The 14,398-nt window shown below is 41.3% G+C and overlaps 1 protein-coding gene across 1 annotated transcript in view; it reads left to right on the forward strand.

Annotated features, from left to right (window-relative positions):
- wnt1 (wingless-type MMTV integration site family, member 1) overlaps positions 1–14,187 on the forward strand; it is a 30,437-nt gene extending 16,250 nt beyond the window's left edge. Inside the window, exon 4 of the mRNA XM_072567011.1 lies at positions 13,699–14,187. Within this exon, the coding sequence (XP_072423112.1) occupies positions 13,699–14,187 (489 nt within the window). The remainder of the gene's footprint in view (positions 1–13,698) is intronic.
- The last annotated feature ends 211 nt before the right edge of the window (positions 14,188–14,398 follow it).

The following is a 14,398-nucleotide window of genomic DNA, read 5'->3' on the forward strand; positions in this document are numbered from 1 at the left end:
AGTTCAATAATTAAACAGTCAGCAATCGAACCCTTGCTATACTGTCAGATTCTTCCGTTCAAAATAAAACTTTTACGGACAAACAAACAACAGAACAGAAACTAATAAAAATGGACCAAGGATTATTTTCATATTCTATGTCTTATCTGAAAACACAACCTTCCACAGCACACCTCCTTTTCTTTCAAGAAAAATCACGTTTCTTCACAAAACCAGCTAAACATCAGAAAATACATCATTTTTACATCTCCTCATATCACCAGGTGTTCCTCTTTAAGAATCTTCAGTAATTTATTAGAACAAATACCTTTAGTCACAAAACTATCCAATAATTGGCAAACTGCATCCACCGACTTTGTGCTGCAGATATCTTTGCCTTCTAACAGTTCCTTCACTTGCGCAAGGTCCACCTTCAACCTCTTCTTGGTGACAACCTGTACCAAAGGAAGGATTACCCATGTAAGATTCTACAGGCAATTGTTTTCTCAGAATTGCCGTTAAATGGGATTTTCTTCAAAATATTATAAAAACATGCCTCCTGCATTCATTGTTTCTACGAGTGTCAGTGTTTCAGCAGCTGAGGTACTTTTAACCATCCTTTTTTTATTTCTTGGCTTCCCAGGCCAACGGACAACATTTCTCATTATTATTTCCCATTACCAATACGATGACGCAAAAACAGAAATTGCTGGAGAAACCTGGCAGTTCTGAAGAAGGATCACTGGACTTGAAACGTTAACTCTGCTTTCTCTCCACAGCTGCTGCCAGCCTTGCTGAGTTTCTCCAGCAATTTCTACTTTTGTTTCAGATTTCCAGTTCTTTGTTTTATATTACTATTTGATAGACTCTGCCATACCAGAATAGCCACCTGGAGGTCTTGCATGTACACCAGGTGATAAAAAGGGCCCGGTTTCATATATTCTGGGTTCCATAACACTTGAAAATTGAGTATGCATTTTTGCATAAATGTGAACTTAATTTTGTTAATGTTTCATTTGTCCTCAAGACTTCTTCATCAGTCACATGCTTCATTGTAGCATTCAGTGCCAATATACTGTAACTGTCCATTCAGACTAGACCTGATGCTCATCAGTTTATTTGTAAAATCAGACTTCTTAATTGGTTTATCTCATCCCTTGAATACACATCTTTTCAAGGCCAGTTGATTAGAGTTCAGAACTAACATATTCCTGCAAAAATGAAGGATAAGGATGGCAAGATACAGGAACCTTGGCTGACAAGAGAGATTGAGAGTTCAGTCAAAAAGAAAAAAGAGGCATTCGTAAGGTTTAGGAAATTGAAGACAGACATAGCCCCTGAAGAATACAAAGATAGTTGGAAAGAACTCAAACAAAGAATTAGGAGGGCTGAAAGGGGCCATGAAATGTCTTTGGCAAACAGGACTGAGGAAACAGCATTATATCATATATAAGGGGCAAAAGGGTAGCGAGGGAAAGGGTGGCTCCATTTGATTTGGAAGGTGGTGCTGAGTTCGAGGGTTGGGACTGAGACAAGGTGCTTCCTAAACTGCAATCTTCTTCCTAACCTCTCCGCCCCCACCCCCACTCCGGCCTATCACCCTCACCTTAACCTCCTTCCACCTATCGCATTTGCACTGCCCCTCCCCCAAGTCCCTCCTCCCTACCTTTTATCTTAGCCTGCTGGACACACTTTCCTCATTCCTGAAGAAGGGCTCATGCCCGAAACGTCGATTCTCCTGCTCCTTGGATGCTGCCTGACCTGCTGCGCTTTTCCAGCAACACATTTTCAGCTCTGATCTCCAGCATCTGCAGTCCTCACTTTCTCCTTAAAGAAACAGCTGACAGCGGCACCAGATCCCAAACTGTCCCAGTTCCTATTTGATTATAGGACCACCCCTCATGCAACTGCAGAGTTGCTAATGGGGAGAAGACTCCACACCAGGTTAGGTCTGATCTTCCCAGACCTGGGGTGAGGGTGAAATGGCATTAAGAATGTCAATGCTGGACACAAGCCTCTGCTAAGTGAGAGAAACAATTTACTTCAGGGGACGAAGTTTTGTGTAGGAACCACAGGAATGGCCCTGCATGGGTAAGAAGCATGGTTGACACAAGGTTAAGTCCAGTGGTGTAGAAAGTTCAGATAGGTGCTGAACAAGCACGTGGACCATATGAAAGCTGCAAACGGTGAAGGGAGCAAAATGTGCCTGGCTTCTCAGAATAGTTGGAAAGGCTGGCAGAATCTGTGGGTTCTCCTTCTCTGTCAAGCATTGAAGAGACCTCAGAATCTAAATGGACACAGCAGATGTTGCTGTCTTGACGTCTTTGACGCCTGAAGAGAAGAATATATTTCTTTTGAGATGCTCTGGGTGCAAGAGGCGAGCTACTGTACGTTACATGCCACCCATATCAGAGGCCGAGTCAGAGGAACCTGACTTGGTACTAAAACACCCCAGGCAAATCTACAAAAAAAAAACGGCCTACGTTCTCAGACTCAGAGGGGGAGGGATGTAATGTCTGTAATGAGGTCGGCCAGGTGGATCTCAGAATATGAGTTCCCTGATTGGTCCAGATTAACAGCCCCAATCAGGGAGCCCTGGCTGGCAGATATAAACAGGAGTGTCAACGGTTCTGTTCACACTGAGAGCTGGCTCTGAGGGAACTGGATCAGTGTCAAGGGCTTTCTATAGGTAAATAAAGGGTGACTTGATGACGAGATACTGGCTTCTGGGGAGCTGTTTCACCATGTACAGCTGGCAGTTAATGTGATGACACAAAGTCAGAGGATAAAGATAAAGTTGGCAATTTAATTAAGCATAACATTAACTGAGGTCATTTGCACCTGAAACAGGACCATTTAGCAATTGAACTCTCAAGTTAAGTGAGCCTGGTTCTCTTACAGTCTTTCTTATTTAATGTTGGTGCAAATATTAAGGATGTGTTTTTGTTGATGGAAACTAAAAAGAAGCAGTATTGAGGAGTTTTCAAAAGTATCTTCTATATTGGTAACGTCTTTACTGAGGAGTTTCAAAACTATGGAACAGGTTCTCATGAGAGAGGTTACCTAACCAGAGTTAAGTATCATGAATGGTAGCGTGCCACCTAACTTGGGAGACATAGGAAGGTGCACTCAATAGACGCTCAGTGTGTTAACAAGCAGGATGGCAATAGTTGAATTGATACAACTGACTCCTCATGACTGTCAGGAATAAATATGAGAGTAAGTGTTGCATGCTGAAAATGTACAATTTAAAGGAATGGTATGCATGTACAAGTCTTTATATACACATTAACGGGTGAGCAGATCTCAAAAGGCATAATTGCAAAGACTTGCAATATCTCATGCTCGGAAATATTTTTTTAAAGAGTTCTGCACAGAAAAACACTCCAACTCCATCACGTACATGTACATCCTCACGAAGCAGCCTGCACAAATTCAGCAGCTCCTAAAGCATTTTTGAAGTGGAGTTACTGTGGTAATGTAGGAAAGGTGATTCACACACAGCAGACTACCACAAACAGCAATGAAAAAATTACCAGAGAATCTGTTTTTAAGTGATATCAATTGAAGGGAGAAACATTGGCCAGGTCTCTGCTGCTTTGGCTCGAAAGTCTTTCACATTCACCTAAGAGGGCAGACCGAGCCTTGGTTTAACATCTTGTCACAACAGACCACATTACTGACATGGCAGCACCAGCTAGTGTGGTCAGATATTTGGAGTAGGATTTGAAACGAGGAAGTTTTACCTCCAGTGGTTGAACTGAATTGAATTGAATTGAATTGAATTTAATTGGATCAATTGATCACAAGCGACACCTAAATTCTAAGGAATAATTACTTGACTGATTCGAAGAAAGTAAAGATTTCCTAACCCATTGAAATGAATTTGTTGCTCACACATACCATAGATATGTTTTAATGAAAAGTGAATTTTCTTTATTGGCAAGTTAGACTTCTAGTGTACACAGAAAATAGACCAGTCAATACCATCTTGAAGACAATAGATAGTTTAATCCATTTCTCTATTTTAGTAACGTCCATTTTACTTGCTGCTCACCCTTTATCTATAATATCACATTTAGATTGTAAAAATTTGTGCAGCTCATTTGCTCAAATTTCATATTCTTAAAGCAGCACTGATCTACAATAGTGGATCTGGGAAGGAAAAAAGAAATACACAGGATGCAAGTAGACAACCTGCCAATGTAGAACTATTAAAAGGACATCTACAAACCAAAGAACGCATGAGGCTCAATAAAATATGCCAATAAAATGAAGAGGAACATTCAATGGAATTGATCAAAATAATTTATTGAAGATTGTTTCTGTTGCCATTATGGTTTTTCTATTAAACTGAAGACTTATGATTAGAAATAAGGAATCTCTTCTGAAGGGCTGTTCCAATCATTTGTTGCATTTTCACCAGAAGACCACAGAAGGCCTGGTGATAGAGCACATCACTCCATCCCTGGGGGTCTTTGATGTCTGCCTGACTTTAGAGAGATTAGGACAAACCATTGTTGAAATTCAGGGCCAATATCCTTAACATAATAACAGCCACAACATTTAGAAAACATGTGATTCAGTTTCAGAAATCCTGAGAAATGGCTCCACCACTGCCACCGGGCCCAAATCTTAAACTCAGTCTCAACTGACGAGACCCAACAAGGTAGTTGACCACTGTAGGCATTTGTGCTGCCTCACTGCATTACGTCTTCCTTCTTTGCATACAATATCACAAGGTGAAGTATACGCACTTCCAACCCCTTCCTGATCGAAGTTGGAAATCACAGATGTTGTATGTTTTTCCACAATGACAATCAGTCAGCCCAGAAACTTGAGTATTACTGAAGGAAGACACTTTTTTTTATCTTCCACTCATCAGGACATTCGTGGGAATATCAATGAAAAGAGGAAAAGTTTTATACAGTTTTATGAGGGCTACTTTATTTTTTCATTTATTAATGGGATGTGGACTTCACTGGCTGGGTCAGGATTTATTCCCCATTCCGAGATGCCCTTAAGGAGATGGGGAGCTGCATTCTTGAACCATTGCAGCCCATGTTCCATCGGCACACCCACAGTGCCGTTAGGGAGAGAAATCCAGGATTTTGATCCAGCGGCACTGAAAGAAACGACAATATATTTTCAAGTCAGGATGGTGAGTGGCTTTCAGAGGAAGTTTCAAGTGGTGGTGTTCCCATGTAAATGCTGCCCTTGCCCTTCTAGATGGAAGTGGTCCTAGGTTTGGAAGGTGCAGTCAAAGGATCCTTGGTGAATTGCTGCAGTGCATCTTGTAGATGGTACACACTGCTGCTGTTATGCATTGGCGGTGGAGGGACTGAATGTGTATGGACGTGGTGCCAATCAAGCGGGCTGCTGTGTCTTGGATGGTATCAAGCCTGTTGTTTGAGTGTTGTTGGAATTTCCTCATCCTGGCAAGTGGGGAGTATTTCATTAGACTCCTGCCTTGTGTCTTGGCCAGTTTTTGGGGAGTCAGGAGGTGAGTTACTTGCTGCAGTATTTCTAGCCTCCCTCCTGCATTTGTAGCTACCATATTTATATGGCAGGTCCAGTTCAGTTTCTAATCAATGGTAACCCCCAAGATATTGATAGTGGGGTAATTCAGTGATGATGTATATTAAGAGGCAATGGTTAGTTTCTCTCTTGTGGTGATGGTCATTCCCTGGCACTTGTCTAGCACAAATGTTACTTGCCACTTGTCTGAATATAGCGACATTTAATCATGAATTGCTTCAGTACCTGAACAGTCATGAATGGTACTGAATGTTGTTTGCTGAATATTGCATATCTCTGCTTCTGACCTTCTGATGAAGGGGAGGTTGGGTAAGTGGAATTTGATTGGTAGAGGCATTTCCATGGAGAATGTGCCAGTTAGATTTAACTGCCTCTTTATATTTACATTCTTGTGAACTGCCCTGAGTGCAAGATAAAAAGCTTAAAAAATGGGTGTCTTTTTCAGTAATCTGCAAGTTCTGTGCCATCAAATGACTATAAGCATAGAAACTTTGATCAACTTCAAGTGAGGAAGAACCTCAGTCAAAATGACTCTGAGTAGGTCCTTGTATTTTTAAAGTTTCAAGCTAATGGTTACACCAGCTGCAATTTTTCTTTATGTTTATATCAAAATGCAAAAGGAATCTAAAGGAAAAGAAATTGATCCCTATTATGGGTACTAACAAGTGCATGGATTGCACCATTGCTCAGATTTAGTTCTGAAGAAAGGTGATTAAAATCTGTTATTTAAGCAGAGTTTCACGGCATATGGTTGCTCTGTTATGTTATAAAAAAAGTAAAAATGTCAATTATCAGTTATTATGTTTCTCTGCAGTACCACAGAAAGCCATGACCTAAATAGATGGAGCTGCTCCCCCATATTAGAGATTTATTTATGTAAGTGGGAGATATGACAGGCTTCCTTAAAGTTATTTCTCATCATGCAGTGGAAAAGTAAATAGTGTTCACTTATTTTCCCCTAACTTTACTGGAAATGTATTTCCAAATGCTGGGTACAGCAGACAAACCTCTTTCTAAATTATTTCGGTATTTATGTTTTCCCAACTTGCCTCTTACTCATTGTGCAACAGAGCAACATCTGATTCAACATAAAGAAACATCTCTTAATTATATCATTTCTAAAAAAAAAACAAGTACGGTCCCATTTAAAGTAACAGTCATAAAAAATACTACAATTAGCAACCTACCTCATATTTGCACCTTTGGCAAACTATTGCTTCATAATATATTAACAAAGCTCAACTGAACAGACAAGAAATGCACCAATCAATAAATAACAAACAGGATTAGAAATGGCTAATCAGAAACAGTAGTCAAACCTTTACCAAATGATTGATAACCAGTTAAATCAGTCAAAACATTGCCTGAAATTTGCTTCAACAGCCATCTTTTTGGATCAGTGACTTGAGGAACATAGTGTGACATAGGATAGAAACTATATTTAGCAAATGAAGATTGCCCAATTTTTAAAATATACTCCCGCATTTGCCTTTGCTATGTATGAAACTACTTGTTTAAGGGCTCCCTCCAGAGGCTTTCCTTTGATCACCTAAAAGTTGACTCTCAGTCATCACTGATTGGAGAATTTCTGTAAGGTGGTGGACTGGAATTTCCAGAATGCACACGTGCAACCCTTCGGATAGAATTCCCAGAATTGTGCCCCAGCCTTCACCTCCCTTCTGGTGATGCATAATCAACAAGATTCTTCCATAATGACTGTCAGCAAGAACAACCATTTTATGGATTGCAGTAGCACTTGCTGTTTGCATGCCATGCTCATATGTTCTTTTAACATTAGTTGTTAGAAGTAAAGCTTATTATGACAACCTTTGAAGGCAGCAGCAATTTTTATTTTGTAGTAGAATGACAAGACAAAGTAAGGATGAACTTTTGAGTCTGAGGTAACTTGGACAGGTAAAAGTATTGAAAGATTTGGAAAAGGGGTGTTTACTCCTGTAACCAATGCATTATGTGCACAGTCCCATTTTTTTGCAGATCTTTTTGTAGGGAAGGTAAACAATTTATGCATTCAATTTAACTTTTACATATGTACATGGAGTGCAATAGGCCATTTGATGCTGTAAGCCTGCTTCTCCATTCAATGAGATCATGACTAATCTGGTTATTCCACATTCCTGCCAACCCCCGATAAACTTTCACCCCCTTGTTTAACAAAAATCCATCTACCATAAGCTTCAAAATATTCAAAGACTCTGCTTCCACCATCTTTCAAGGCAAGGAATTTCAAAGACCCACTAACCTCTGAGAGAAAAGAATATCTCTTGATCTTACATATTTAGTTGATTAATTCACTTTAATTAAAAATTTCACAGGAGATCCAACAATTATAATTATACTATCGATACTATAGTGCATCTCTCCAATCACATATTTTAAAGATTTCACATGAGAAAGTTTGGTCATAGAGGTGTCACACCTCAAGGTGTCACCTCAAAGTTCCATAGCAAAAACGCTGACTAAGATAACAATATCTCAGTTAATATTTCATCCAATATCCAATTCATGGGTCCATAATCATGGGTGACTTTAATCTTAATACAAATTTGGAAATTCAAATTGGCAAAGGTGGTCATCAGGAACAATTCATTGAGTGTAATCAGGACAGTTTCCCAGGACAATATGCCTGGAACTTTTCAGCAATTGGGCTATTTTGGATCTGGTGATGGGGTAGATTTAATAAATTACTTCAGAGTAAAATATCCTCAAGGAAACAGTGACCATAACTTAGGAGAATTTAGCATTCCATTTGAGAGGCCAAAACTTGGATCAGAAACAGCAGCGCTAAACTTTAAAAAAACTTAAACAAAGGGATGAGGGCAGAGTTGGCTGGAGTGGACTGGGAAGAGTTTAGCAGAAAAAAATTGATGATGAACAATAACAAGCATTTAAGAAAATAGTTCATGGCTCTCAGTAAAGACATATTCCAATGAGGAAGAAGGATCCTAGAAAAGGAATAAACCAACTGTGGTTAACTAAGGAAATTCTGATTCGTATCAAATTGAAAAAAATACAACGTGGCAAAGATTGGTGGTCAGCCTCACAGGATTGGAATAGTTTTAGAAACCAACAATAAAACAGGGAGAAAATAAACATGGAGGGTAAAATAGCACATAATATTAAAACAGAAATATGAGGTTCTGTCAACATATAAAACGAAAGAGAGAAACCAAAGCAAACATGGGCCTCTTAGAGAATGAAACTGAGGAATTAATAATGGGGAACCAAGAAATGGCAAAGGAGTTGACGAAATACTTTGCATCAATTTTCACAGTAGAAGATACCAGTAATTCCAAAAATGCTAAATAATCAAGGAGAAAAGTGAGGGAAGGAAATAAATACAATAACTATCATTAGAGAAAAACTACCAGGCCAGCACAGTGGCACAGTGGTTAGCACTGCTGCCTCACAGCGCCAGAGTCCCAGGTTCAATTCCCGCCTCAGGCAACTGTCTGTGTGAAGTTTGCACAATCTCTTCGGAGGGTTGGTGTGGACTTGTTGGGCCGAAGGGCCTGTTTCCACATTGTGGGTAATCTAATCTAATCAAGGAAGATAATGGGGCTAAAGTTGGATACATCCCTGGTCCTGATGGGTTGCATCTTAGGATACTAAAGGAAATAACTACAGAGATAATGGTTTATAAAGATAGTAATCTTCCAAGAATCCTTAGATTCTGGAAAAATCCCAGAGGTTTGGAAAACTGCCAATGTAACACCTTTATTTAAAAAAATGGAAGGAGACAAAAAATAGATAATAGGTGAATTAGCTTAATGTCTGTCATTGGGGGTATGTTAGAGTCTACAAAGGATGTAATGACAGAGTATTTAGAAATATATAATACAATCAAGCAGAGTCAGCATGGCTTCATGAAGGGGATATCAAGCCAGGAAACGTTATTCCAATTCTTTGAAGTTACAACTTGGATAGATAAGAATGGAACCAGAAGATGTAATATGTTTAAATTTCCAGAAGGTATTTGATAAAGTACCACACATAAAACTACTTAATGAGGAAAGAGGCTGTGGTATTAAGGGTAGTATATTGGCACCGATAGAAAATTTGCTAATTGATGTAATACAGAGTTGGGACAGGGGATGTGTTTTCAAGATGGAAATCTGTAACTGGCGGGCCACAAGGATCAGTGTTGGGGTCACAATTACTTACAATGCACGATCACTAAGTTTGCAAAAGCCACAAAAATAGTTGGAAAATTAAGTATTGAGGATGAGACGCGTCTGCAGAGGGATATAGACAAGTTAAGTGAGTAGGCAAAACCGTAGCAGTTGAAATATAATGTGGAAAATGTCAGGTCGTGCACTTTGGCAGAAAGAAGAGGAATATTGTCTAAATGGAGAAAGACTACAGAAAGCTACAACACAGAGGGATTTAGGGATCCTCCTGCATAAACCACAAAAAAGTAACACACAAGTTTAGCAGGTAATTGGGAAGGCAAATGGATTGTTGACCTTTATCTCAAAGGGAATGGAATGTAAAAGGAAGGAGGTCTTGCTAAATCTATACAAGGCACTAGTCAAACAGCTGGAATACTGTGAACAGTTTTGGTCCCTTTAACTAAGGAAAAATGTTCTGGCATTGGAGGTAGTCCATAGAAGGGTCTTTAGGTTGATCCTGAGTATGGAGGAATTTTCTCAAGGACAGATTGATTGATTGGGCCTCTGGGGTTTAGGTGACCTCTTTAATACATAGAGGTTTCATAGAGGGGAAATGTGGGGAAGTTGTTTCTTAGTGCAACTTTCCAAAAAAAAATTGGACTAGATTTTCTGGAGGGGGGGGGGGTTCAATCTCACACAGATTACCATCCCATCGATTTTTTATGAAAGAAACGAGCTCCGCTTTTCTGAAAGGGAATTCTGTTCAGAGTTCCTTTAGAAATGTGGAGCCATCCTTCTATTCCAACAAGCCCTTTATGGAGCAAAACAGTTGTCAGCTGGGAAGTGCCAGCTGTGGAAGGGTTAGGGTGCTGGGATAAGATGGGTAGGGGATAGGACACCAGGTTAGTAGAGTGCCAGCTATGTCAGGGGACAGGTGGGTAGGATGGTTAGTGGGGAGGGGGCATAGTACCAATGGCCAGGGCATAAGGTAAGCAAAAGTTGAAAAGTTTGGCGCAGGAGCATCCAAGGAGTAGAAGAGTCGACGTTTCGGGCATAAGCCCTTCATCAGGAAAGGCTGGTGAAGGGCTTATGCCCGAAACATCGACTCTCCTGCTCCTCGGATGCTGTCTGACCTGCTGTGCTTTTCCAGTGCCACACTTTTCAACTCTGATCTCCAGCATCTGCAGTTCTTACTTTCTCTCGTAAAGTAAGCAAGGTAAGTGCTGCAGTGTTTAGTGTAAGTCAGGGTGGTGGGAGAAATTGGACCTGGTAGGGAGCAGCGTGGTGGGTTTCAGGTCTGGGGCTTTCCTTTGCAGTGGCAGTGGGGAAAATGATTTGGGTCTAGTGGTGGTGGAGACGGGAGTGGGGGGAGCACAGAGGGAGTTTGGGTTGGGTCTGACGTCCCTGTCAGGGATGGGAAGGTTGCATTGGATCCAATGTGGGGAAACCAGCAGGAGAGAAAGGGGTTGGGCCCATTAGGCAGAGTCTGGGGGAGGTGTAGTTGGATGCATGTGTAGTAAGCATGGGGTCATTTGAATTGTTACTCTGGAGACAAACTATATCCCTCCAAACTTTTCCTATTCATGCACTTATCTAAATGTCTTCTCAACGTTGTTACTGTACCCACATCCACTACTTTCTCAGGAAGTTCATTCCACATACAAACCACCCTCTGTATAAAAACAATTGCCCTCATGTCTTTTTTAAATATCTCTCCTCTCACCTTAAAAATATGGCCCATAGTCTTGAAAGTTCCCTACCTGAGGGAAAAGGTACCTACCATTAACCCTATCTATACCCTTGTGATATTATAAACCTCTATAAGGTCATCTCTCAACCTCCTATACTCCAATGAAAAATGTCCCAGCCTATCCAGCCTTTCCTTACAACTCAAACTTTCCATACCCTGCAACATCCTGGTAAATCTTTTCTGAACCCTCTCTAAATTAATAATATCATTCCTGTAACTGGGTGACCAGAGCTGGACAAAATTATCCTGAAGAGGCCTCACCAACGTCCTGCACAACCTCAACATGACTTCCGAACTCCTCGACTCAAAGAACTGAGCAATGAAGGCACGCATGCAAAATTCCTTTTTAACTAGCTTGTCTATATTTGATGCAAATTTCAAAGAATTATGTACCTGAATTCCTGGGTCCCTTTGTTCTACAAAACTACCCAATGCCCTAGCATTAACTGTCCTGCTCCTGTGTGTCGTATCAAAATGCAATACCTTGCATTTATCCAAATTGAACTCCATCTGCCATGTCATGGTAATGTCACGAGTCTAGTGAGAATCCTTCATCTCTGGTATTGTTACATTGCCATTAATAGGCACTGCATATAATTTGAGTAATTGGAAACACAGGTGATTATTGCTGGTAGATAATAGAAGCAAAGTATTTAATGGTGGGAAAAATGCCATTCAGTTGCACGTGAAAGCACTTCTAGATATATATTATCTTTTATATAAAGCAATTCTGGAGCTTCTTGTAGTGCAGTGGTACTTTCCCTACCTCCAAGCCAGGAGCCCCAGGTTTAAGCTCCACCTTCTCCAGAGGAGTGTAACAACAACTCTGAACACATAGTGTGTTAAAAAAAAATCAAAAAATCCTGGAAGTGAAAGCTAGCCTCGGTAATAGTGATCCTGAAACCATCCTTTTTTTGTCATTTCAAAATCTGGTTCCCATCAACATTCAGCCCATTGTGTCCGTGCTAGACAACAAATATCGGACTCAACCACCCTTTCAGGCAGTGAGTTCCAGACTCTCAACATCCTCAGGTGACAGTCTCCTAATCTCTCCTTTTAGCCTTCAACCTCTTACCTGACATCCATGCCCCTTGTTATTGACCCCTCTACGAATGAAAAAAAGTCTTCCTGTCCTTACACCTTACATGTGCCTTCATCATTTTCTACACTTCTCTCAGGTCCCTCTCAATCTTGGCTACTCCAAGGAAAACAAGTCCAGATTATCCAATCTTTCCTCATAGCTCAGACCCTTCAGGCAGTATCCTGGTAAATCTCTTTGCATCCTCTCTGGAGTAATTACATCCTTCCTAAAATATGGTGAGCAAAACTGAATGCAGTACTGGTTCACAAATGGGAAGAAAATCTGTTATTCTTACCTGGTATGGCCTACACATAGCAGCAACATGGTTGACTCTTAACTGCCCTTTGAAATGACTGAGCAAGCCACTCAATTCAAGGGCAATCAGGGATAGGCAACATTGCCAGTGACACACACATCCCATGAATGAATTTTTTTAAAAAGAATGTTTATAACCAATAGTACTACATCACAAACCAATCATACATAATCTCCATATTTACTCCAGGTACAATAGAAAGAATTAATATACTGGAATAAATTGTGATTGGTTTCTGTTTTGAACTCATCTAGAGCTTATAATAATGTGTAATTCTTCAGCTTGAATGAGTTACTATCAACACCAAAATAACCCAAGTTTTACTGGAATTCTCATCTGATTGCCAAACAGACAGGGCTGAACCCGAACACTTCATCTGCCTCAAGTCCCACCAAAGATCTAATCGAGATAAACACTTCAGTGGAATGCTGCATTGTCAGAGATGCAAGCTTTTGCAAGCAAGGTCAAAACAAAACCCTGCATCTAGTTGAGAGGGGAAACAGTATTCCCGTGACACTGTTTCTAAGCAGAGTAAGGGGAGTTCTCCCTGTCCAGACTGGCTGCTGCGGTTCCATTGCGACAGTGAGTCAATACTCAATGAGCAGCGAAGCAGTTTAGGGCATCGGAGGTCATGCAAGGTGCTATATAAATGCAAACGTTTCCTTTCACTGTTTAGAGGATGCACGACTAAAATGCCACTGCAGCTCTGCACGTGTAAGGTTTCCGTATATCTGCGCTTGTGTGTGGGGGTCCAGCCTACAGTTCCTCACCAAATCGAGAGCTGTTGTGTTCACAGCAGCTGAGACCTGAGTCTGTGTTCGGCAATACTCATTGGAGGAGCATGAATGCTGAGCGCCCTGCTTTCCAACAAGCAGATACTGATTACTATTTATCAATTTCACAGACAGTCCATGCCGAGATGAGACAGGAGTGTAAGTGCCATGGGATGTCTGGCTCTTGCACGGTTAAAACCTGTTGGATGCGGCTCCCCACCTTTCGGACGGTGGGTAATTTGCTGAAGGACCGGTTTGATGGAGCCTCCCGAGTGATCTACAGCAACAAGGGCAGTAACCGGGCTTCCCGAGTGGACATGCGGCACCTGGAGCCCGAAAACCCCGCTCACAAGCCGCACTCTCCCCAAGACCTGGTCTACTTTGAGAAGTCACCCAACTTCTGCACTGCAAATAGCAAAATAGGCACCACAGGTACCACAGGCCGAGTTTGCAATAACACCTCCCTGGGTCTGGACGGCTGTGACTTACTGTGCTGTGGGAGGGGATTCCGCACCCTGACCGAGAGGGTCACCGAGAGATGTCACTGCACTTTCCATTGGTGCTGCCATGTCAGCTGCTTAAACTGTACAACGACACAAACGCTGCATGAGTGCCTCTGAGGGTCAGACAGCTTTCTCCCGGGGGTCAGAGTTAATTGGGCACGGGAGAACTGTCAGAGGGGTATGGGGGAGGGGGTGAGCTTTGTAGGAACATCCCATAATGGGACAACGTTTGAGCGTGGAAGAGCTGATTGGCAAAGAAATGTAACTAAGGTGCCCGCGGGGCAGAGAGACCCCAGACAGGGTTCCTATGTGTGCAAAGGATTTTATA

Source organism: Chiloscyllium punctatum, chromosome X (assembly GCF_047496795.1).
Source record: "Chiloscyllium punctatum isolate Juve2018m chromosome X, sChiPun1.3, whole genome shotgun sequence".
Classification (NCBI taxonomy): Eukaryota; Metazoa; Chordata; class Chondrichthyes; order Orectolobiformes; family Hemiscylliidae; genus Chiloscyllium; species Chiloscyllium punctatum.